Source organism: Zalophus californianus, chromosome 10, assembly GCF_009762305.2.
Source record: "Zalophus californianus isolate mZalCal1 chromosome 10, mZalCal1.pri.v2, whole genome shotgun sequence".
NCBI lineage: Eukaryota > Metazoa > Chordata > Mammalia > Carnivora > Otariidae > Zalophus > Zalophus californianus.
This window is the reverse complement of record NC_045604.1, coordinates 70,780,166-70,804,086: the sequence shown is the minus strand read 5'-3', so window position 1 is coordinate 70,804,086 and position 23,921 is coordinate 70,780,166. Positions and strand designations below refer to the sequence as shown.

General features: G+C 60.1%; 1 protein-coding gene across 21 annotated transcripts in view; it reads right to left on the bottom strand.

The window, feature by feature from the left end:
* The window catches only part of MAPK8IP3 (mitogen-activated protein kinase 8 interacting protein 3), a 48,078-nt gene that overhangs the window by 2,555 nt on the left and 21,602 nt on the right, over nucleotides 1–23,921 (bottom strand). For 6 of the 21 annotated variants that reach the window (XM_027614115.2, XM_027614121.2, XM_027614117.2 and 3 more), the window contains 23 exons: nucleotides 22,839–22,983; nucleotides 18,982–19,228; nucleotides 17,781–17,883; nucleotides 17,465–17,583; nucleotides 9,930–9,941; nucleotides 9,081–9,098; nucleotides 7,985–8,042; nucleotides 7,375–7,527; nucleotides 6,635–6,716; nucleotides 5,426–5,556; nucleotides 4,952–5,008; nucleotides 4,698–4,868; nucleotides 3,871–3,997; nucleotides 3,585–3,680; nucleotides 3,319–3,474; nucleotides 2,571–2,736; nucleotides 1,684–1,866; nucleotides 1,404–1,593; nucleotides 1,180–1,299; nucleotides 1,021–1,101; nucleotides 865–932; nucleotides 618–766; nucleotides 47–218 (listed from right to left, as the gene is read on the bottom strand). In XM_027614115.2, coding sequence (XP_027469916.1) covers nucleotides 47–218; nucleotides 618–766; nucleotides 865–932; nucleotides 1,021–1,101; nucleotides 1,180–1,299; nucleotides 1,404–1,593; nucleotides 1,684–1,866; nucleotides 2,571–2,736; nucleotides 3,319–3,474; nucleotides 3,585–3,680; nucleotides 3,871–3,997; nucleotides 4,698–4,868; nucleotides 4,952–5,008; nucleotides 5,426–5,556; nucleotides 6,635–6,716; nucleotides 7,375–7,527; nucleotides 7,985–8,042; nucleotides 9,081–9,098; nucleotides 9,930–9,941; nucleotides 17,465–17,583; nucleotides 17,781–17,883; nucleotides 18,982–19,228; nucleotides 22,839–22,983 — 2,804 coding nt within the window. The other 15 variants (XM_027614128.2, XM_027614129.2, XM_027614116.2 and 12 more) reach the window with 12 other exon arrangements.

Here is a 23,921-nt window from a genome sequence, read left to right as displayed (position 1 = left end):
GGGGGCCCTCCCTGCCCTGACGCCCGAGCCCGGCGCAGCCCCTCACCCAGCATCTTGCTGACATAGGGCTCGATGTCCACGTCCTGCAGGTGCTGGTGGGTATGGGCGTGGTAGAGCCGCAATGTGGAATCCAAGCGGATGGACACCCACACCCCATCACCGATCCACGCCAGCTGCCGCACTTGGCTCTCCCGCCGTGGGTGGGCGTCGAATGACTTCTGTGGGGTCGTGGCAGCGCATCAGCGGGGGTGGGGGCTCTGAACCCGCCACGGCCACTGGTCACGGAGACGCCCATGCAGTTCCCTGCAGCCTTCAGTCTAGTACCTGCTTTGCCCCTTAGGGTGCAGGCTCCTGCGAGGAGCTGTAGTCACAACCCCGTCCTGGGGAGGCGTGCGGGGCCCCTGCGGGTCTTGGCCTGACTTGCTGCCGAGTAAAGCAGCAGGTACAACCCAGACGGACTGGTGCTCACAGCCCAGCTGCCCTTTGTCAGCTGTGATGCAGTCACCTACCTTGACTACACAACGCCCCCAGGGCCCATTAGAAGGCACGGTGGGAGCGCCGTCCACCAGCAGGAGCCACTTGCCCTCCCACGAGGCCCTCCTGCTACCAGCACTCACCTCAATCTGCATCGTCTTGGGCTGGATGACGTGCACCTTGTTTTTGTAGCCACACCAGACGCGGTCGCAGACGACAGCCATGCAGCGGATGGAGTGGTGGGGGTGGCCCAGGTCCATCAGGTGATAGTTGCTCAGGTCCCACTGGCCATCTGCAGAGAGCCCCAGACACCTGCTCAGGCCTGCCCAGGGCCCACCTCTGCCCTCGGTGGGGGTGGCCGCTCACCTGCCCAGAGCCCCTGGACCTCACCTTCACCTCGGTGGAAGATGGCCAGAGTCCCGTCGGCGAGGGCCACAAGAACTCGCCCTTTCACGTGCCTGGAATGGGATGGTGGTGAGCGAGTGGGCTTAGGCTGGTGGCCAGCCCCTCCCTCCCAACGCCCCACCCTCAGCTGGGGTCACGTACACCAGGCTCAGCACAGAGTCCTTTAGCTTGATGGAGTGCAGACACTTCTTCCAGTTGGCCACGGCTGAGTGCACATAGAGCCTGTGGGAGGAGGCCATGGTGGGCAGGGGTGCTCGCCCAGGAGACCCTCCCCAACCCCTGACCCGGGGCCCCACCTACCAGCCGTTCTGGGCTCCCAGCCACATGGTGGGGGCAGCGCTATTGCTGGTCCCTGCAGGGTCTGCGCTGGGCTCTGGCTCGGGCTGCACCCCACCTGTGTCGGCCTCCGGCCCGTTCTCACTGCAAGAAGGATGATTGCTCCAGGGTGGCCCGTGGGAGCCTGTCCCCGCCCACCTCGGCCAGTCTCCCCTCCCCTCCATCTGCCCCGTCCTGAGAGAGCCCACCTGCCAGGCTGGGCACTGGGGGCCGGGGCAGGGGCCAGGTCGGTGAAGACATGCTCCGTGAGGGGCCCAGGCCGCACTGCGGCTGCTTCTGCCTCGCTGGGCCCAGAGTCTGGCACCTCCGTGGCTTCTGTGGCCTCCTCCGTGGACTGAGATGGGTTGACCTTCCCGTTGGCGACAGTAGCCACCTCCCCTGCAGAAGGGAAGGGTGGGCTTGGCCGGGTGGTGGGGAGGAACAAAGGGGTTTAGGGAAGGTGGCCGCCCAAGCGCAGGCCCAGCTCACCCTGGCCCTTGTCCAGCACTGGGGTATCCCCTCGGGAGGAGCAGTTGCTGCGGGGCACGTTGCAACGGGTGGCACAGCCCACCAGGGTGATGCCTGCCAGCACACCGTCGGCACCGGAATCCTCAGGGTTCACATCGCTGTCCAGGAAGATCTCCCCCGGAGGGTAGTCACTGTCACTGGCCGCTGGGGGGAGAGTCACAGCCCCATCACCCCATGCCGGGGAGCCCCTTCTACCAGACCACACCCAGATCTCATGTCTCGATGGGGGTGCTGGGGAAGGAGGTGGGAGCCGCCTGCTGATGCAGAGAGCACAGTGGGCCCCAGGCTCTCAGGCCAGCTTGGCCTCAGCATGTGGGCACCTGCTCACAACCACGGCCTGCAGGCCTGGAGAGCCATCAAGAGGCATGGAGGAGTGAGACTCTGGTCTCTGGGAGCAAACAACTCTGATCACGTGTCAGAAAGTTAAGAACTCTGAGCAGCTTGGGCCATCTTGGAAAATTGCCCCCGGCAGGGCCCTGGCCACCCCCAAATACTGGCATGAGGAATACTGCTGAGAGGCAAAGCCAAGCCTCCGCCGGCCCCCGTTCTCCCCGCTGCAGCTGGGTAGCGGGAACTGGGCCCACCGGCAGGTCTGTGCTCAGTGCTTGACTGATATTTCAATCTGTCCTGTGGCCCACCTCCTTCCAGGCAGGCAAGTGAGCATCACCTTGGGGTCTTCTGGTTGTTCACAGGACTAAGGGGCAAGACTGTCAGTTTGCTCCCCTCTGGATGCCCCCACGGGCTTCCGTGCATCCACAGCATGTCCCAAGCAAAGCTGGTGTGGCTCAGCAGGCCTACCATCCCAGCTGTCTGCAGAGCGGCGCAGACCCCGTGCTGCCGGCCCTCACCTGGAATGCTGGAGATGCACAGGACGTGGGCATTGCAGACGGTGAACTGATCCACCACGGTGCCTGGCTGGTTGGCATCGATGATGACCACTTTGCTGGTGGTCAGAGTGCTGGTGAGGATCCACACGCGGCTGGAGGTGGCGTCCGGCTCGGGGAGCTCTTTCGCCTGTTTCAGAGCATGGGAGAGCAGGCTTCTCCAGTGGCTGCACGGGTCCTGGGGGCCTCCTGACCTCTCTCGGGGTGCAGCCCTGCCCGCGGCCTCAGGAGATGTGGCTGTCCTCCCTCGCAGACAGAACGTCCCGTCTAGACCGCTGGTGTGCGTGGCCTCACTCCCATGGAGGAGGACTGAGCTCCAGTGCCTCGGTCCGTGTCCCCCAAGCCAGTCTGGGCTATGGAACGAAGCCTTGGACCCCGTGTGTGTGAAGAGTTTTCCGCCAGCCCCTTGTCCTCAGCCCCACCCACGCTCCTGCACACAGCTTGCAAGGAGGGGTGGGGTGGGGGCCCATGCCCCTGGGGTGGGGGCCTGACTCCTCCAGCCTACCGTCTGCTGAGCCTCTGGCCCCCTGCACGTCCCCACCCACCCAGGAGGCAGCACAGGCCCCCGCCCACCCTGGACAAGGGGCGGGGACCTCCAATGAGCCCTGTCCTGCGGCACCATCCCCAGCTGTCCTGTTTCTGTCCCTCTCAACATGACTCCAGTGCTGGGAGCAGCGGGATGGGGGTCCCTGGCCCAGCCGTCTGCTCTGACCTTCTTCTCTGGGGACGCGTGATTGCTCTTGGTCTCTCCTTCCACTTCCCGGTCGCAGGTCAGAGGGTCACGGCCTGGCGCAGGCCTGACTCCGTTCCCAGAGTCGTCCTCGTTCGGTTTCCACCCGCTCAGGTTCACGCCCGCGGCACACCACAGCTGGGAGAGTGGCCATGGGGTCAGTGAGCCTACTCCCCTGTGCCAGCCCACAGGGGGCCCCCACCACAGCCCACCCGCCCCCATCTGTCGGGCCCACGGGGCCAGCTCACCTTCATTGTTGGGTCTTTCTCCACCAGAGGGCGGCAGTACACGGGGACAGGCACGTTCTTCATCCGCGTGTCCTCCTGGCCCCCGTTGGGACTCAGCTGCAACCACAAGGCAGAGGCCACGTGGGCGCGAGTCCTGAGGCAGAGAGCTGGCCCGGGGCAGCAAGAGCCGGGCCCTCCGCAGGTGGGGCCGTGGGGGCACTGCGGGGCTGCCCAGGTGGCTCCCCAGCTGCCGTCCTGCCTGCCCCAGCAACCCCCAGCCTCCCACGCCCCGCGCCCCCTGCAGCACCTGCTTGTACTTGGCCGGCAGGCTCCAGCCACAGGCCTGCAGCCGCCCATCGTCGTTGCGCACGTGCTCGCGCACCTGGCGGTACTGCTCGCGCTTCTGCTCCCGGCGGGTGGAGGACGTGCAGTCACTGGGCGGGAGGCACGCAGGTTACTGCACGGAGCACGCCCAGGCCCGGCGCCCAGGTGGCAGGACCGTGGCTCTCCCTGCACCGGCGCACCCACACCTGCCCTTGTCTGGCTCCTGCTGAGGGCACCCTACGGTGCAGCCTCCCCTCCCCGGGGCCTGTCTTCTGGCTCAAGAACACACAATTCCCCACTCCTGCCCTGGAGCCAAAATCTTGGTATCAAAACTAAGGAAAACACAAAATTCCAAACAGAGAGTTATTCCCTAGAAGCAGCTCCACACTGCCAGCTTCCTGTGGGCCCCAGGAATCTCTGTGGAGCACAGGAGTGCAGGCCACAGTCCGGGGTGTGGCCTGGCCTGGCGGCGGGGCCGCAGTTCTGTCTCCAAGGGCGGGGGGCCGGGTCAGCGGAGGGGCTGTGTGCAGCCCTCTGGGACGCAGGGCGGGGACTGGGGGGGAGTGGCCAGGGACATCCCGTGCACCCAGTCAGGCTGGAGGGGGGCAGGGTGTGGGCCAGAGAGGTTGGCCTCAGATGCTGGCCAAGCCTCCTTCCTGCCACAGACCGCGTCCCCCAGGCGGTGAGGCAGGGGTCGCTCCTGCGTCAGAGCCTGGAGGGGCGGGGCCCTGGGGCCCACAGACCCCCTCAGGACCCCCCCACCCCAGTGCAGGCCAGCAGGAGGAGCAGGGTAGCCTGCGGGACACTCACTCGTCGGGGAAGAACTCCAGAGGCCGGCTGCCAGCAGAGATGGGGCACATAGCATGGCTGCGGCGCTGGCTGAAGCCGGCCGTGGTGGGGGACTTGTAATGGATGTTCACCGAGGGATAGGACCGCTTGGCCGGAGGGGGGCTGGACGAGGAGCTGAAGAGGCGGCTGAAGCTGCCAGCAGAGGCATGGGAAGTGAGGGGCAGCCAAAGGGGAGCCTTCCCTGCCCCCTCCCCATCCTGGCACCCCCAACTCACAATTGCCAGATGGTGGACTTCTTCTTCTCCTGGACAGATGGATGCTCTCGGGACGCTCTACAGGGGACCGGCGGTGGGAGGGGGCTGCTCAGCCCACGTCCAGGCTGACTTGCGACCAGACCACACCCACCCACTAGGCTCTGCCCAGGCCAATCCTGAGCTTCCCTTGCCTGTGACGTCTCAGGGTGCTGGGGAGGCCCCCCAACACGGGCACACCGGGGATCAGCCTCAGGGAGAAGGTGCTCCTGGGTGGGTCAGTCACAGCTTCCCGGAGGGGTCCCGGCACACCAGCCCCCAACATGCCCCAGCCCAGTCTAGACCAGCCAGGCCCCCCCACAGGCTCCCACCAGGCCCCCTTCCAGTCCTCCTGCGAGAGAGGGAGGTGGGGGGAGTCAGCCTTATTCCCACTGTTAGGGCCTCCTACAGTGATCATGGCTCACAAATGGAGACCTGAGGGCGGGGGGGGGGGCCCACCTGATCATCTCGGTCCACCGCACGGCCTCCTGGAGCTCCATCAGCCTCTCCTTGTACTGGTTGCGCTCCATGAGCACACGGGCCATCTCCACCCGCGTGAAGCGGCGGCGCTGTGCCATGGGGATCTTGTCCTGCAGGGAGGGCACTGTCGTTCAGCCAGGGAGGGGCCGGCCAGCAGGTCCATCCGGCGCCCTCGGAGGCCAGCTCACACTACACTTCCTCTCCAGGCTGGCCTCTGGATTCCCACAGATCCTCAGGCAAACGTGGTGGGGAGGGCATATGGGCAGTCTGCCCACTCTCGAAAGGGTAACCTTTCCAGAAGGTCACATGATGTACTTGAGGAGCATAACACAGTGACTTTTCTCACAATCCCTGGACCCCACGGCAACCCCAGATGCTTTCAGTCAGCACTAACAGGTGACGCTGGTCCCAGGGGGAAACCACAGGAAGAGAGGTTCTAGGGAAGGTCCAGTGAGGAGGACCGGGGGACACAAGGTCCCAGGGGGACGCTGGAGATTTTGGCAGGTCTGTGCGGGGTCTGCCATCTGTGAGTGCTGGGGCAGGACCCAGTCTGCTCCAAGTAGCTGTGTCCTGGGCTGCTGCAGGCTGGCACAGGGGTGAGGGACCATGGGGGGTTGCCAGGCCAGTGAGCATGAGCACCCAGCCCCAAGCAAGGAGGCCCAGGTGCCAATCGACATGTCCTCTGGCTCCACAATTCACCTGCACCTCTGGTTCTCTCCTAGGACACTCAGAGGTGGGGGCTGCGCAGGGTGGGCCGAAGGAATATGTGGCTTAGCACCCTGATATGTGCATCAGACACCCCCGAAAATAACAGAGCTAATGAGTAGTGGGGTCAGTGTCCACGGTCCACCTCGGGCTAGGAGCCGGGCCCTGACGTCTGCTGAAGGAAGGCAGCCCTGTCGCTGGGCCCGGGCCAAAAGGGGGTCCACGGGGGTGAGAGAAAAGGCCCCAACACACCCTTCCCCTCAGGCCTCGCTGCAACAGTCAGTTACGAGCCCCCAAGGAGCAGAGGGCTGTCCTCAGGACCATGCTTGCACCTGCTAGGGGGAGGATGTGGGCCCCTAAGGCTGAGTGGGGGTTTCCGCCAGGAGAGGGCAGAGGGGAGGACACAGAAGGGGTGAGGAGGGCCCCGAGACCCACCCCGCACTGCCCGCCCCCCATGCCCCGCATGTTAATAGTGGAATATACCAATTCTGTACAGAGATAGCTGCTTACATCCTCCACCTCTTCTTTGGGCTCTCGGCGGGCGACAATGGCCTCTGACTTCACTCTGCAGGACGAAGAGGGAATTTGTGGCAGGGGTGGAGGCCCCGGGGCATTCTGGCTCAGGCCCTGGGGGACCAGCGGCCCACTGCCCTGCTCGCACACGGCCTGAAAGCCAGACGTATGTCCTGGCCACCCCAGTGCAGGAGCAGGGGTTCAGGGAACAGCGGATGGGGAAGGCAGGCTAGCTGCACAGACAGCTGGCCAGCACCAGCAGGTCTACCACCCCCACAGGCCCACCTCCCACCCTCCCCTTTCCACCCCTGCGGGGAGCATCAGGCTGGAAGAGAAAGGCCACCACAAAGTACAAAGTGCTGGGAAGGGGACCCCAGATCTTCCTGAGGTTCCTCCGCGCCCTTCTCCCGAAGGAACCTATGAAGGTTGCCAGAGACAGGACACCGTGCCTTCTAAGGGAGAAGAGGAGGCAGGCGGACGGACAGGACCTGGGCCTGGATGGGGGAGAAGAGGGGGAAGCTGGGCCTGGGGGCGGCTCCAATGTGAGCTGGAACGGAGGGAGGAGGGGCAGGCTACATGGTGAGCACAGAGGTGAGCCACTGGGGGAGTGTCCTCCAGAGGGAACCTGGACAGGAGGGTCTGAGGGGGTCTGCCCCCGCTTCTAGGAGCCCCACCTCCTCCCAGGGGCCCAGCCCCAGGCCTGGGCTCACCTCCTCAGCTCTTCCTCCAGGTCCTTGATGCGGCCCTCCAGCCTGAGTTTGGCCTGCCTGGCGGCTTCCAAGTCCCCTTTGAGCACCTCCTGCTCCCCGGACAGCTGGTCCACCTTGGCGATGAGGTCATTCTTCACCACATTCAGAGCGTTTCTTTGAGAAGGCAAAGAGTAGAGAAGTCTGTGTGAACCGCTGTGCACGCGGTGTGATGGGGGCTCAACAGGGCCTGCCCACCTATGGAGGTCTGAGAGGGGACCCCCCCACTGCAGAATGCAGGGAAAGGCAGTGACCCTAGAGGGGCGAGCAGGGCCATGTGGGTCCGGGCCCACCCTGGGGTTGTTACAGGGAGGCCCCGGCCCTGGAGGCAGGCTATCTCAGCAATGGCCCTGCTGGAGGAGAGCATTCCTTTTTTTTTTTTTTTTTGGTTAGAGAGATGGAAGTGGGGGGAGAGGAGAAGAGAGAGAATCCCAAGTAGAATCCACGCCCAGTGCTGAGCCTGATGTGGGGCTGGATCCCACAACCCTGAGATCATGACCTGAACTGAAATCAAGAGTGGGAGGCTTAACCGATGGAGCCCCCCCCAGGCAACCCTGGAGAAGAGCGTTCTTACTTGGTTTCTAGAAGCTGTGAGTTCTCCAGCAGCAGATTCCCCACTTCCTTGCCCATTCCTGAAACAGAAGACACAGAGACGTTACCTGTGCTGGCCAGCGAAGCCAGATGCTACTCCACCTGCCCCAGAGCACCAACCCTCCTCCCTGGGGGCGGCTTGGCCCTGGGGGGCAGATGTGGGGGGGACGAGGCCCACAGGTCTGGCCTCTGGGAACACTGGGTAGACGGACCCTGGGGAGAGGCCTCTGCTGGTCTTCCGGTGGGCTCTCAGCCAGCAGCGCCGTCAGGGACGGAGTCCAGCCTCTGGACGGCACTGCCTGGATGGGCACGACCTCCCATAGCATTCTATCCACGTGAGGTCTGTGTACCGTCAGGGCTCAGCCGGCACCAGCCTGAGCTGACCTGGCGGCCTCTTCAGCCACCTCAATCTGTCCCCTCTCAGCATCTCCCCCAGCTCTGTGGTTTCCGAGTCCTTCGTGAGGCAGACCCTTCTCAGAGCTGTCCCCAGATTGGTGGCTGGAACCATGGTGATGGGGACAGAGAAAACAGCGCAGGACGGCAGAGAGCCCCTGGCCAAGGACATGGGACAGCCCCTCCACTGGGGTCAGCAGCAGGGAGAAAGGGAGCGGAAGTGAGGACAGAGGGGTCCACCCAGCTCCTCTAAACCAAGCCCCAAAGTGGACCCCACCGACTAAGCTCTCTGCAGGCATGTCACAAAAACTCCGAAATACCGACACTCAGGACAGACAGCCCCGGAAGTCCAGGGTCTGTTCCTCCTATCACCTGTCCCTGGTCTAAGGCAATCATGAGACAAGACCCACGAACGCGGAGCACTGAGCATGGGTTCTGACTGCTGTCTACATTCCCGCCCCCTCAGCCTGTCAAGGATCTGCTCTGAGGGAGGACGCTGGGGAGTCGGGGCTCGAGCCCCACCCCCACCCCGGGAGCCAGGAGCGCCTTTGGCCCCTGCTGACCCCACCACCGCCCCCACCATGCAGAGCAAAGCAAATGGCTCACGAAGCACGAAGAAGGTGTGAGGCACACAGAGAAAGGCAGGAACGGGAGAAACACAAACTGAAACGGGGCCTTGGCCTTACCAAAGAAATCATGGCGCACTAGGAGAGCCGTCCCAGTCCCACGGGAGCCGGGCGACCAGGGCGGCAGGGAGAGGGAAGGGAAAAAAAACAAGCGCATTAAGCCTGTGTGAGCAGCAGGGGGGCAGTCCGCTAGGGCTACTTGTCTCTGGGTTCGGGTGCACAGTGGAGAGGGATGGGAGGGGCAGGCTCCTCTGTCTGGAAAGTGTATCCTGGGGCTGCACAGGAGACCACCAGGTCAAGAGCACCTGGGCGGTGAGGTGGAGGGTCAAGGCAATGCACCCAAGTCCTGGGCCAGGAGGGATGGGGGTTAGGGGGCAAGGGTCTGCAAAGTGAGGGACCTGGCGTGCCTTTGAGCACACTGGGTGGGTGCACATGGGTGGGCTGGGGGCTCAGGCCCTCCTGATGGGAACACAGCAAGAAAGCAGGAGCAGAGTCCTCTGCCATATGGGAAGAGGACTCCCGACTTCTGGGGTGCACCCAACAGAGGGGAGACGCCACACAACTGGGCCTGCAGTCCCATCCAGTCAAACTGTCCTATGCTTCTGATGGTTCCGGAGAACCATAAGAAATGGCACTGGGGGACTGTCGGCCTCTGGAAGGACAGGGTTGAGGCCATTGTCAGTGGGCTAGTAGAGCAAGCCAAAAATAAGCTTCCGAGCGGCAGGAGGCTGGTGAGCAAAAGCACGTGTGCCTTGAGTGGCCTGGAAAGGGACCAGGAGGGGACAGGCTGCACAGCCAGCAGTGACTGGACAGCAGCAGGGAGTGTCCCAAGGGTGCCACCCCACTCCAGCTGGATGCCACCGTGGGGGGAGGGGCACAAAGGCGCAAACAGATGGGAGAGATACGCACCTGAGAACTCCCCTGGGGCCGTGTCCAGTGAAGCAACAGAGAGACAGGGGAAAGGAAGCGACAAAGGTCAGTGGGTGACTGGAACTAACAAAATAAAGAGATTCTTATTAAAAAAAAAAAAGCAACATCAAGCAGCCATCTCTGTGTTGAAAGGCATGAAGGAATACAAGCAGTTGTCACCGGGCCTGTGGATGACAAATCCCACTGGGGACGGCAACCCCATAGGAAGACAGAGACCCAGAGGGCCGGGCCCCACACCTGCTCAGCCCTCACGAGGGCAAGGCCTCTGCAGCTGACACCCGGGAAGGTGAGAGCGTGCATGTGTGTGGTGTGTGCATGTGTGTGGGGGGGGTACGTGTGTGTGTGTGTGTGCACGGGGTATGTGTGTGCGCGCATGTGTGCATGTGCTGTGTGTGTGCATGCACGTGCACGTGAGTGTGAGGTGTACATGTATGAGGTACGTGTGTGCACGTGCGTGTGCATGCATGCAGTGTGTGCATACACGCGCATGTGTGTGAGGTGTACATGAGGTACATGTGTGCGTATGTGCGTGTGCATGCGGTATGTGTGCATGAGGTACATGCGTGCGTGTGCATGTATGCGGTGTACATGAGGTACGTGTGCGCATGTGCATGTATGTGTGCGCGCATGCGGTATGTGTGTATGCATACACATGCACGTGTGTGAGGTGTACATGTATGAGGTACGTTTGTTGCGTGTGCATGTGTGTGTGCGTGCATCTGCATGTGAAGGGCCCATGTGTGCTGTGAGGTACACGTGTGCATGCATGTGTGGGTTATATGTGTGTGGGGGTATGTGTGTGCATCTACATGTGCGTGCATGGAGTATGTGCGTGTGTGCATATGCATGTGTAGGGTACTTGTGCATGCATGGGGTACATCTGTGTGTGTGGAATACATGTGTGTGTGGGGTGTGGCATGTGCGTGTGAGATACGTGTGCGTGCATGTACATGTGTGGGATGTGTGTGCTTGCATTGCATGCGTGGGGCACGTGTGCATATGTGCATGCGTGGGGTGAGGTGTGTGCATGCATGTGAGTGGGGTACGTGTGTGGGGGCACGTGGGCGCATGCATGTGCGTGCACGGGGTACGTGTGCGTGCGGGTGTGTGAGATGTGTGTGCGTGCATTGCATGCACGGGATATGTGCATGTGCATGGGGGTGGGGTGTGTGCGTGTGCAGGTGGGGTAGGGCGTCCAGGCTTAAGACACTCTCCCCAGAGTGCGTGAGCTTGGCCTTACAGGCCCCAGCCAGCTCGCGTCTTCTAGGAAGGGTGCGGCCTCAGGCGAAGGCTGGCCAAAGACAAAAGGGAATGAGGGCCAGCTGGCAGGGATGGAGCAGGAGGGCGGGGCAGTGGCGGCAGCGGGGGCGGCAGGCATGTGGGGCTGGCAGTGCCTTCCTCGCTGGGGTCCAAACTCCTCTTCGCTACCCAGCAGGAGATGGGCTGCAACACTACCGTTCTATGTGGTCACTTCCTGCAGAAGCGACAGTATGAAGTCACTTGACTTAAACGCCAAAGTATATAGTTTGCTGTCAGAATTTAAATAAGAAACCAGCGCCTTCTGTCCTCGCTCCTTCCCAGGACAGCCACCGTCAACAGCTGATCTTCTGGGAACTCCTGGATAAACACCAGCATTTATAGAACAAAATCACCACCATGCTAGAGATCCTCCTGCGCAAGGTGCTTCGCCCCGCGCTGTGTCCCGGGACGCTCTGCACCAGAGATTGGAGCTCACCTCCTGCAGCGCCCCGACCCATCACTTACCGGGCACCCGGTGCTTTCCCACACAGGCCCTGCCTGACCCTGTCCCCTCTGGTCCGCTGTGCCCGGCCGCTGCCCAACATTGCTGGCTGCACCGCCACCTGCTGGCCGGGGAGGGCCGCGGCTGCACCTGCTTCGTTTTTGTGGATCTTTTAAGGAGTTACTTCCGTGTTCCCCTTTTCAGTTCTGGATTGTCCTTGAAGTTGAGCGTCCTTTGGTATGTTTGTTGGTATGGTATCTTCCGTGAATCTCCTATTTTATCCTCCACCCACGTTCTATTGTACTCCACTTCTGTTAACGCTGCAGACCACCTGGCTGGGAAACAATGTATCTTCCTGAAGTTGCATGACTCACACCTGTCAGTATTTTCCTCTATGGCCGTGGCCCAGCAGGGAGGCCCAGATTACGAATATAATCTCCACCACCCTTCCAGCTCTGCGTCCTTGCATTTCTATGTTCAGATCTTCAATCCAACTACAAGTCTTGTGTATGGCAGAGGTGGGGGCCAGACTTCATTTCCCACCAGGGGGACACCACAAATCCACCTTATTTCTCGTGGCTTGAAGTGCTGCGTCTGTCCTACCCGAGTCCCCACACGGCTCCAGCTCTCATCAGGAACTCACAGGGCCACGATCTTGTCACCTCCCCGGCTCAGCCTTCACTGGTCACACCTTTGTAAACACTTTCATGCCTGGAACATCGGGCAACCCTGCAGCCTTGTTCTTTCTCAGAAATTTCTGGGCTACTCTCACATCTACTCTCCTGGATGAACCTCAGAATCCATTCATAAAGTGAATTTACGTTGGAACCACCCACTGCTCTGCGAGTCACGGGAAGGCTCACGGAGCTCAGCCTGCAGGTCTTGGTTTTTTAGGCCTCTGCTCTTCAGTCGTGTTTCCTAATTTTGTTCACATAGGTTTGTCTCTTTCTCAAGGTTATTTCTATACACGTTCTAGGTCTGGCTGCCATGTGGGCAGGACCTGTGACACGAGGGCAGCGCAGCAGGGAATGCACGGCCCACTGGCCCATGCAGCCCTTCAGATTCTAAGTCCAGTTGCCTGGCTTCTCTTTAGTTCCCTCATTTGTGAAGGGGGCACACAATCGCCCCAGCATGGGCTCGCATGGGCTCGCTGGAGCTGCCCACTAGACTCCAGCTCGCACTGAGTAGTTACCAAGCATGAATTCCCTTACTCCCCAGTTAGGCCAGCTCCAAGAGGCCCACTATCGGGGGTGCAGCGCGGCACCCCTGGGACCAGACGTAGCTTCATGCTCGATGGCTTGTCCTCTTTCGACTGGCGGCAAGGCCTTGCTTTCTTGGAGATTTCTCAAATAATGGTGTGTCTGGCAAGCGGTGGCTGGAGTTCAGTGAAACATGAGACCTGCCTCTCCAGGGTCTTTTTCCTTCCTTCTTGCTAAATGAATTCACAGTCCAAATGCGGAGAGGTGTGGGGAACAGCTGGTGCAGGAATGTGGAGCACTGAAGGATGCCGCCCTCAGCTGAGCTAAGGGCACTGCTGTGTTTCTGAAACCACAGGACCTTTCCATGGCAAAAATGGCTGTAGAATGGAGACTACCAGAGCCCCCCCCCCCCCCACTGGCCCCAGGCTTCTCTGTGTAGCAGCCCCACTGGGAACATAGGGTCAGGTGCACAGCTTTTCCACAGGTGGTTTCAGAAAGACACATGGTGATGGGGGACCAGGACTCCCATCCTGTGGCTTATCTCGGCTGAGCCAGACAACAAGGATGGGCCGAGGCCTGCAGCTGAGCCCATCTCCTTTCTCCACCTTGCCAGATGAAGGGGGGGCTCCTCCGTCAGCGCCCCGTCAGCACAGTGCCACAGCGCTTGATCCCTTCTAAACTCCTCGAGGCTGCCAGCCTGAGGCTCTGGGAGGCTCCTTCACTCCCAAGAATGGGGCTCATTCCCGCCAGAATGAAGTGGTGCCCATGCAGGGTATTCCAGTGGACATGCTGAGCAGTGACTCACGCCCTGTCACCCGATGACAGAAGGATTCTGATTTCCACTTTCTCAGAACAAAGACCCAGTAGATGCACAGGTTAGTTCTTCTCATGAGAAGGTCGTGTCAGGTGCTCTGTGTTCTAGGGAAGTGCCCCCAAGACATTCAGCAGATACCACTTCCACTCCAGGAGCCGTCCTACACCTGCCTGGGAGTCATGACCCCATTCCCGATTCGGTCAACGTGGCCAGCAGGTCAAGCTTACTGATGTGCGCTGCTGGTTCACCACTCTTTCCTCCCATCACCGTTGATGCAGGTTCTCTATGAAAGTGGCATCTGGAGTGACACCAGATGCACCCCGCAGCTCTGAAGATGGGAGGGAGGGGACAGACGCACAGCCTGGAACCCCCGGGCGAGGCGGGAGACTGTAGCCAATGGGATGGACCGACAGGCAGGCTACCCTGAGTCACCGGGCAGTGAGGAGGCTGGTCAGCTCTGGCAATCCTGTATAACCATGTGAGGGACCAGAAGTGTAGCAGAAGCATCGGCCACTATGGCCAAGAGTGGAAATGACTCACGTGGCCATCTGTGGATGAATGGATGGGTAAGGTGTGGCCTATCCATGCAACGCAGCCAAACTCACCCGTAAGAAGGAACGCGACTCTTAACACCTAGCAAGACATGCACGAACCTCAAAGGAGTCATGCTGAAGGAGAGATGCCACATGGAGGAGGACCACTGGTATGGCCCAGAGGAGGCCGATGTGCAGGACAGGAAGCAGAGGAGTGGCTGCCAGGGGCTGGGGTGGGAGGAGGGGCGGGACTGCCCACAGGTTTTCTCTGTGGCTGAAATGTTCTAACGTGATGATGACCGCTTGACTCTGAATTTGCTCAAAGTGCTCAAAGACATGGGACCGTGCACTTGGAGCAGGTGAACTGAATGGCATATTCCATCCCAACAGCTGTGACGGAAGGCGGAGCAGGTGGTCAGTCGGGGCTTCTGCTCTAGGTCGGACCTGGGTTCAGGTCCTGACCCTGCTGCTTCATCCCACTCTGACTTTGTTTCTTCCTCCATAACATGGGGTCCAGCAGTGGTACCCCGGATGAAAGGCAGCCGAGCACGTCCAACGCCGGCGAGACTCTTCCTGTGACCATGTTGAGGTGTGCAATCTTGAGACGAGATCAGCCACAGTACGAGGTCCGGTGGACTCTGGCTCTGCCCCCTCCCCTACATTCTGCTTCCCGCCCGTGAACACATCTCGGGATGCCTCCAGCTGCTTATGGCCAGGAACAGGCATGTGAGGCTGGGCCTCCAGACCCCGGCATGGAAATGCAAGCTGCTGGGTGCCTATGTGTTTTCCTAGGGAGAAGGCTATAATCTCTTATCAAACCCTCAAACGCTAATGAGTGCATGGTGGCCTACTGGGCGGTGTCCTCTGACCCACACAGCCTCCAAGGTGGGCCCTGGCAGAAAGGTGCTCCTTCGTGGACACACACAGCGTGCACAGCTACCCACTACAGCCTCGTCCCGGTGCGTGAACCCTCCTGAGGCACATTCCTTCCCATGCCCCTCCCAGCCCAGCGGGTCCAGTGCCTGCAGGCCAGCCAGGCCGGGCTCCTGCAGCTGTGAGCGCAATCTCAAGCAGAGCCCCGACGCAGCCCCATCGGGAAAGCAGTGTGCAGCCACTCTCGGGAGCCCACACCTTTACCTGGAGGCTCCCACCCTAGAAATCTGTCCTAAAGAAGTCCAGACAGCAAAACTCAGGACCAAGAGAGTGAAGGAATTTACAGTCCCGTGAAGGGAAATGTGTAGAGGAATATCAGTGGGTCAGGGAAATGGTGACATCGCCCACAAAGGGGAGGACAAATGTGACCTGACACCACACCCCACATTATGTGTGTGCTCTGGTGCCCAGGAAGGTGTAAAATACTCATCACAGCATGGGCGGGGGTCATGTGGTTTTTACTCTCTTTTTGGCAGTTTCTGATATTATTTGAATATTACCAGAAGCATGTATTGCTTTTCCAAAAATAAAAATTAGAAAATATATAGGATTATCTGAACCCCATAAAGGAGAGTGGGAAAAAGTCACAATATTTTCCCTAAGTAAATTTTTTCCGAATGTTAAGTTTCTGTTTATTTTTAAATATATGTTTTTACAAAACTTATGAGAAAAATTCTATTAGAAACACAGTGCCCGGGCGCCTGGGTGGCTCAGTCATTAAGCTTCCGACATCAGCTCAGGTCATGATCCCACGGTCCTGGGATCAAGCCCTGCATCGGGCTCCCTGCTCAGCAGGAAGCCTGCTTCTCCCTCTCCCACTCCCCTTGCTTGTATTCCCTCTCTCACTATCTCTCTGTAAAAAAATAAAAATAAAATCTTAAAAAAAAAAAACGAAAAGAAACACACACTGCCAAAGGCAGGCCTCCTGCTCATGCTCCTGGTCTTACCACTGAGGGCCAACGTCCTTTATCACACTGAGCTGCACACTCAAACGTGAGCGAGAAGGTAAATTTCATATTATGTGCGTTTTGCTACAATTTAAAAACTGGCTGAAAAAACTTCCATTTCAGGCACAAGATGTTGCTGGCGCTGTCGCCATGGGGAACCGGGCTCCTGGGGGGTCCCCATTCCCCAAGTAAGGCAATCGACCTGACAATGGCCCCAAAGCAAAGAAAGTGAGAGTATGCCCGATGGAAAACGCCTGTTGGTGCCCTCCCTGGAGGGCTCAGGCCTGGCCATGTCTGCCATTGGAAACCCAGCTCAGCCACCCAAGGCAGTGCCATCCATACGGAGCTGCCAAGCACAGTGCAGACACGCAAATGCCCTCATGTCCGTGATGGCAAAAGGTCACCAGTGTTAATCAGAGGAGAGGGACAACAGCAGGAAGGCTGGCAGTAAAAACTCTTGGATGCAAGGCAGCTCCGCCTCCTCGGGCAGCAGGTGGCCACGTGCAGCGGCCACATGCGGGCCACAGCGCCTGCAGGCACCTCCCCTCACTGAGGCATTAGCCCTGGCTCCAGCTTCTGCTCCCGCCTGAGCCATGAGAAATGGGGAGCACCCTTCCCCATGAGCCACCTCTGTGGATGTGGCGTGGGGAGAAGGCAAAGCAGAACCACTGATCCCCTGGCAACACAGCCACCTTCGGCCCTAGAGCCTACCTCGTCGGGAGGAGGGGACCGACTGCAGCTCCAAGGTCCCGGAGCTCCTGTCCTGCAGCCTGGCTCCAGACAAAGGTCACAGGGAGGGCCGGGGGGGGGGGGCAGTTTGAATGCCGTCAAGAGCATCCCATTTCCCGCCTGCAGCACTGAGGGCCGCAGCCTGGCCTCGGAACCCTGCCAGCAGATGCCCAGCATGCCTGACGCCCGTCCCAGGACAGAAAGGACCCGGAGTGAGCCCACACGAGGGACTGTCTCTGCACCCGTTTCCGACCCAGGTGCAGGGACTTATGGGAGTGACCGCGGGCTCAAAGACGGGCAGTGACCCGGTCCAGGCATTTTCCTTGAGGAGCAGAATTGCTAGAAAGTGCACTGCCTAGGCTGAGTGCTCAAGGGTGCGGTTTTATTTTCAGAGAGATAGAAAGTTCTAAAATTAGAAAGTAACACAGCTCTGTGAGCACCCTAAAACCTGCTGAACTTTATACTCTATGTGGATACGTTTTATGATATGTGAACTACGTTTCGATGAAACTGTAAAAAGTTCCTGGCTTGCAGCTGACAGAGACTTTGCTTTCATTATAATAAAACCAACAAAAGCAAGCCCAAGGCCCTGGGGTCCCGGGGATGGCTTGAGTTTACCTAGCAGGTCAGCTCCTTCATCCACATCCCCGATGACCTCTGACCCCGCCGTCGACAGCTCGTGGTACAGGGAGTCAGTGTTGATGCCAAAAGCCTTGTTCACGATCCCCTGGGTCGGGCTGTGAGGAAATGCAGCCAGGGAGCTCAGGGTGAGGGGGCAGCATTCACGGGCTGCAGGTGGGGACCCTCCAACACCACCCACGGTGCCGCTCAATGCCAACGCTGCTCGTGCAATGCTACAGGGGACACCTCTGCCGAAGGCACCAACACCCACAGTGAACATGGAGCCCACTGGGACCCCAGTCTCAGTGAGTACCTGTTGCCCGTGCGATCAAGGCGGGGTTCCCGACTCATGTCCAGCTCTGGCGTAGAATCAATAATGTCTTGAACATCAGACCACTCATCACTGCTGCCCATGCCTGGGGGGGACACACAGGAACCCCAGGGTGAGGGGGGATGCCCACCCTCCAGCCCCATGTGGAGACCCCACACTAGACCACCGCCAGCCAGGGACCATCAGGAAAGGGCTCCTCAGGGGCGCCTGGGTGGCTCAGTTGGTTAAGCAACTGCCTTCGGCTCGGGTCATGATCCTGGAATCCTGGGATCGAGTCCCGCATCGGGCTCCCCGCTCAGCGGGGAGTCTGCTTCTCCCTCTGACCCTCTTCCCTCTCGTGCTATCTCTCATTCTCTAAAATAAATAAATAAAATCTTTAAAAAAAAAAAAAAAGGAAAGGGCTCCTCCCTGGCTGGTGGCCAGCAGGGGCCCATCTCCCAGAACCACGGCTCTTTTTCATGACCTCTGATGAACAGACCAGATACCCTGCTTCTCCTCCACCCCTCCTCTACTGAGTGCGTCTGCGGGATGACAGGGGTGCACGCCAGAAGCCAAGTGTGTCCCTCAAATCTACAAGTTGAAATTGTAGCTCCTTGGGCCCCCAGCGTGTGACTTGCATTTGGAGATGGGGTCTTTAAAGAGGTGCGGGTAAAATAAGGCACACAGGCAAGCCCTGACCCCATCCGACTGTGTCCTTGTAAGAGAAAGGGCTGAGGACACACGGAGAGGCGGCCGTCGCACACCCAGGAGCAAGGCCTTGAGAGAACCAGCCAGCCCCGACAGCCCGACACCCGGATCGCTCACTCCTGGTCGCCAGGACTGTGAGAAAGCAAACGTCTGTGGCTTAAAACACCCGGTCTGTGATGTTTCTTACTGCAGCATGAGCCGACTGATACATCTGCGGGATCCAAGATCCCTATTTGGAAGGGAAACCTCACGGGGGCAGCGGGGGAGGGCGGGACAGCAGGGGTGAAACCAGCAGGGGGCGGGGCCCGCAGGGGGAGGGGCGGGAACAGCAGAGCAGCAGGGGCAGGAGAAGGCGGAGCCAGCGGGGGGGGCCGGCAGGGGAGGGGCGGGGCAGCGAAGGGCGGGGCAGCGGGGGCGGGACCCGCAGGGGCAGGTTATGAGTGGCTCCCTCGGCCTCCCCGCCACAGTCCCCAGAGCCCAAGGGCCTGCGCGGCACCTATGCTGACGTTCCGCATCTCCTGCGTGACCTGGACCTCCATGTTGCGGCTGTTGCGCTTCTCTCGCGCCCGCTTGCTGCTCTTCGTGCCGGCGCTGTAGTCCCCCAGGGGCTGCAGGCTCTCATTGAGCGGCGTAACGGCGGCCGAGGGCACAGAGGACGTGGGCGTGTTGGACTTGGTGCCCGCGGTGCTGGGTGTGGCAGCTGCCGAAGACTGGCCTGACTCGGACATCTCATCCTGCGGACACTAGGGCCAAACACAGGGAAGGGCGAAGCTCGCCATGTGGGTCGGCACGCCCGCGAGGCTCCCGGTGACGCACACCGTGCAGGGTCAGCGGGGGCCTCGGCCACCTCCGTGAGGCCCCCTCGCTCGACTTCTCTGGCCACGGTAAAACAGCACCCTGAGCCAGGACTGGAGGTGACTGGGGGACCCCTGCTCTCCTGTCCAGCCCACTCCTCTGGCCTATCCCTGGGTTCACCCAGCCACTGCCTCTGGGTTTCCGGAGGCCGCTGACACTTTATTATCTAAAGAGTCTGGCTTGGGGCTGTTAGCTTGCGCGCTCCCGGCAGCCCGCCAATGCCGCGTGTGATGGACATGAAGCTACACAAACATGGCAAGCAACCCTTTGCAGCCAGGGGGTGGTCAGAAACAAGTGGCGGTCCACGGCTGGGCAGAGGGCTCCAAATGGGGACCAGGGAGGAGGCCGAGCATGCCTTCTGATCAAGCCGTCTGGCCTGTGGCCGGCTGCTGAGGTCTCCTGCTTCCTGCCCTGGGCCCAATCTGGGCCTTGGAAGGGGCCCCGACCTCCCAAACATGGAGACACCAGGGGATGTGTAATTCTTAACCCTCACGGCTCAACTGGACCTCAGGGTCTGCCCTACGTAGCTATGGATATGCAGTCAAACTGCAGTCCCGCTTCCAGAGAATGGGTCATCCTCAAAACATTCCGAGAGAGATCAGATTATTTTTAAAAACTGCAATCAACTGTTGACCTTAAACATCTCCCTGGAGGGGCACCTGGCTGGCTCTGACGGTGGAGCATGCAACTCTTGATCTCGGGGTAGTGAGTTTGAGCCCCGCGTTGGGTGTGGAAATTACTTAAAAAAAAAAAAAGTCTTTAAAAAAAACCAACCAGATTCTCCCTGGAGAGAATACACTCTACGTGAGTAAGTATGGCACGGGAAACAAAACCACTCTTCTCCCACAGTCCTTCCTTGTGAAACCATCGGACAGTATCGGTGAAGTGGCCCACTCGTCTACTAACACTCATGACCCGACTCACCCCGATTCAGTCCTCAGTGGGCAGCAGCCCCCCACACACCCTGCTACCCTCTTGGGGTGCAGAGAAGGGGCATGGCCTCAGGAGGGGCTGCAGCTCCTGGTGCATACCCCAGGGGCCCACAGCACTGGATCACGTGATTTCCACGGAAGGGGTGCTTCCGGGAGTTCTCACAGGGGAGGAGCTGATGGCGGGGGTGTTTGGCCTTCTCCCTAAAGCTGGATGCACGCTGGGACCAACCTACACCCACCTTCACCTGGGAAGGGCTGACTAGGCTCTCGTGAAGAGCGAGTTGGCTGGGAATCCTGACACCTGCCACTTCCTGACCCATGTGGTCAGCGTCAGGCCAGAGCCTGGGATGGCCATGTCTGGCTTCATCTGACGTCCCCTCACACTTCCCTGCCATAACTCTCACTATTCCACAACGAGGCCCGCCGTGTCCCCAGTGGATGCTTGGCGATGTCAGGGACATTTGTGGCTGTCACGACTGGGGATGGGTGGGCACTCCTGGCGTCCGGTGGGTGTAGGCGGGGAATGTCTGCTCACTGTCCTGCAGGCCCCCGGACAGCCCCCAAAGCTGAGAACCGGCCCACATCGTTGTGCCGAGGTGGTATGCCCAGCGTAATAGCCTGTGCCTCTCCCCCTAGAAGCACCCTGGTACAAGCCTCTTCTACTTGGCATCTACAGCCTAAGGCCAATTTGAGAAGGAAAAATCCCTTCCTGAGAGCCTCTGTGATGGAGCTGCCCTAGCGGTCCGTCCGCCCCACACGGTGGAGGCTCCCAGGCGTCCCACAGGCAAGGGGATGCCTCTGTTGCCAGCCCTCGAGGAGAGAGGGCCGCAGGAGACCAGAGGCACAGGGAAGTCTGGCGAGGGCTGGGGGAGGCCCAGTATGTGAGTCCACGCCTCTCAGAACCAGACGTTTTCTGGACCACCTTCCTCAAGGCCACGGTTCCCGGTTCCCGGCCTGTCCATGCTTGGCAAACTCGGGTCTGCAGGTTCGCAGTGGGCCTCCTTGACCCCAGAAGTCACCGAGGGGAACCGTGTGGCGCGGTCAGGCCTCCCCCAGTCCCTGGCTCTCTCTGACCCTACAGGCCGCCACCTACCCGCGGGACGCTCCCCTGGCCACCACTTACCTAGCGGCAAACCTCTCAACCTCCTAAACACCAACGTGTGGCAGTGACCTCCAAATGCAAAGAACCCAAACTCTTAGCGGTCATTCCTCACCATGAGTAGCCACAACTGTTTGGTTAAAACACTGAAAATACAGCACATAAAAACAAAAAACAAAACAAAAAACAACAAAAAAAATTAAGAAATTAGAAAGACCTTAAAACCTAGAGCATGAAATAAAAAGAACTTAAACATAATTAAAAAAATCAAATCAAACACACCTACAAACTGAAACATAAAACAGTGGGATGAAAAGCAAGACTACTTCGGACGAGGCAGGAGAAAGAAGAGACATGGGAAGAAAGCTGGCTCGGCCTCAGGCGGGAGGCAGGGCTCTGAGCCCCCGGCCTCGGGGGGCCCCTGCGGCTTCTCCCGGCAAGTGTGTGGAGGAGCCCCAGCCTCCCGCCGGCCCTGCACACAGGCAGGGCGGCCCATAACGGGGGCGGGGGGTGAGCGCCTGGGTCAGAGGTCGCAGAGACATGCTCCCTGTCTGGAACAAAAGCTGAAGCGAGTGGGGTCACTTTCTGACAGAGTGGGCAGCTTGCAGCCACTTCCTGCAGGCAGGCTGGACACCCAGGAACAAAGGGATAGTCAGCCACAAGCTGCAGCAAGAAGAAGCTTCAGGAGAAGTCCAGACCCCACATCTGCTGGCCCAGCCAGGCCTGGAGGCCCAGGTGCTTTGCCTTCCGCAGGCGACCTCCCACAGGCTCTGCAGGAAGTGCCCCAGGCCTGGGGTCACCTCCTCCAGCCCCAAGGGCAGCATCCTTACCTGGTGATGCGGCCACAGCCTGTCTGGCGAAGGGAGGGCTGAGCTCACAGACCAACACTGGCCACAAGTGACCAGGGGCCCTGATCGAGTGGCGGGTCAGGGAAAGTCCCTGCCCCGGGCTTTGTCCGGGGGCCCCCGCTGAGGGGTGCACTGCACTCCCTGGTTAGCTGCGCGCACCCAGGACAGCCACCTCCCCAAACTCAGAGACCCAGCAGTCAATAGCATGGACAGGAAGGTAGCAGCAGGCTAGAGGGGAGATACTGGCCCCTCACCCTACTGTATCCAGTGGACGTGCAAACCTCAGACACCATGATGCAAGATGCTCTGGGATGGTGCCCAGGGTGGCCTCGGGGCTGGTCTTCTGGGTTGGGTCTGGGAGACAGACATGCTTGTCCCCCAGAACAAAGGCTCAGCTCAGCCCGAACAGACAGGTACGCCCTGGCTGCAGAGGCCCCGAGGCCCTGTGTGAGGCCCGTGCCTCCCGGGCTGGTGCTTCCCTCGGGTGCTGGCACACCTCCGCACACAGCCCCACTACCCCGGGTGCAGGGGAAGCTGCAAAGGGTTGTACACAAAGACGCTTCCTGAATGAGCATGGGTGACAGGGAGGGACCCTCACTCCACAGCACGGCTACAAAACCTGGTAGCTGGAGGTGAACTGTAGCTGGCCGAGGTCACTCAGGTGCCAGTGGTCCCCCGAAGGCACGAGCTTGCCCCCCATCTGTGCACGTACCATGCCGTCGGCCAGGGGGAAGACATTCAGAGAGGTGGGGCGCTCCTTCCTGCTGAAATGTGAGAGAGAGAGGGAGGAAGCGGACATTAGACGGGGCTCACAGCTCGAGAACTGGAGGCTTTCTGGACGCACGGAGGCCTGCCCTGCAGACCGAGCTGCTCTGGATGAGGGCCCGGTGTGCGGGGCGGGGTGTGAGCTCCGGGGCAGCCCAGTCTGCACCGGGGCCGCCTGTGCCCGGAGCTACGGCTCCACTGTCCCCAAACCTGTTCCCGTGTTCAGGGGCACCTCAGCTGCTCTGCGGGCCTAAGGGACCCTTCCCCTTTGGTCCACTGTGACTCGTCATTTTTGGTTAGTTTGACTTTACAGAGAGCTGCTCTGTAGGCTAAGAAATCCCACGGCAGTGCCAGCAGCAGGCCCCTCGGCATCGAGGCCGGCACAGAGTGCTCCTGAGTGGCCACATTTACCATGACGGTCTTTCCTACGTGGAGCCCAGGCCTGCCTCCTGGGGCCAGGCAGAAGGAATCAACCCTTCAGCTCTGTTCTTTGCTCCCTGTCCCCCACCCGACTCCTTCGCTGTTCCTTTGTCAGCTCTCCTCAGGGTAAAATGTCCGCCTGGATATGCAGAGTAAAGAGAGGCCCCCATCCTGCTGCTGGTGTCGTGTCCTTTACAGCCCACGGGGGCCCCTTTCTCTGGCTCCATGCGGTTCTTCCTGGTTGTCAGGGAGCACGGACCCCAGAGGGGAGCTCTTTCAAAGGTGTGCCAGGAGACGGGGAATGCAGGTCACCTGGAGTCAGGATGGAGCCCAAAGCTGCCTGCTAGGCTCAGTTCCTGCGGAGACGCCCCATCGGGGGCTTCTGATTGGGCACCAGGTGGTACGCAGCCCGGCCAGCTCCCTGTGCCACCCCAGGGTGGACGCGGCGCACCCAGAGATGGTCATCCACCCGACAGCCTGCGCTGCTCAGAGCTGCTGTGGCAGAGCATCAGAGCCC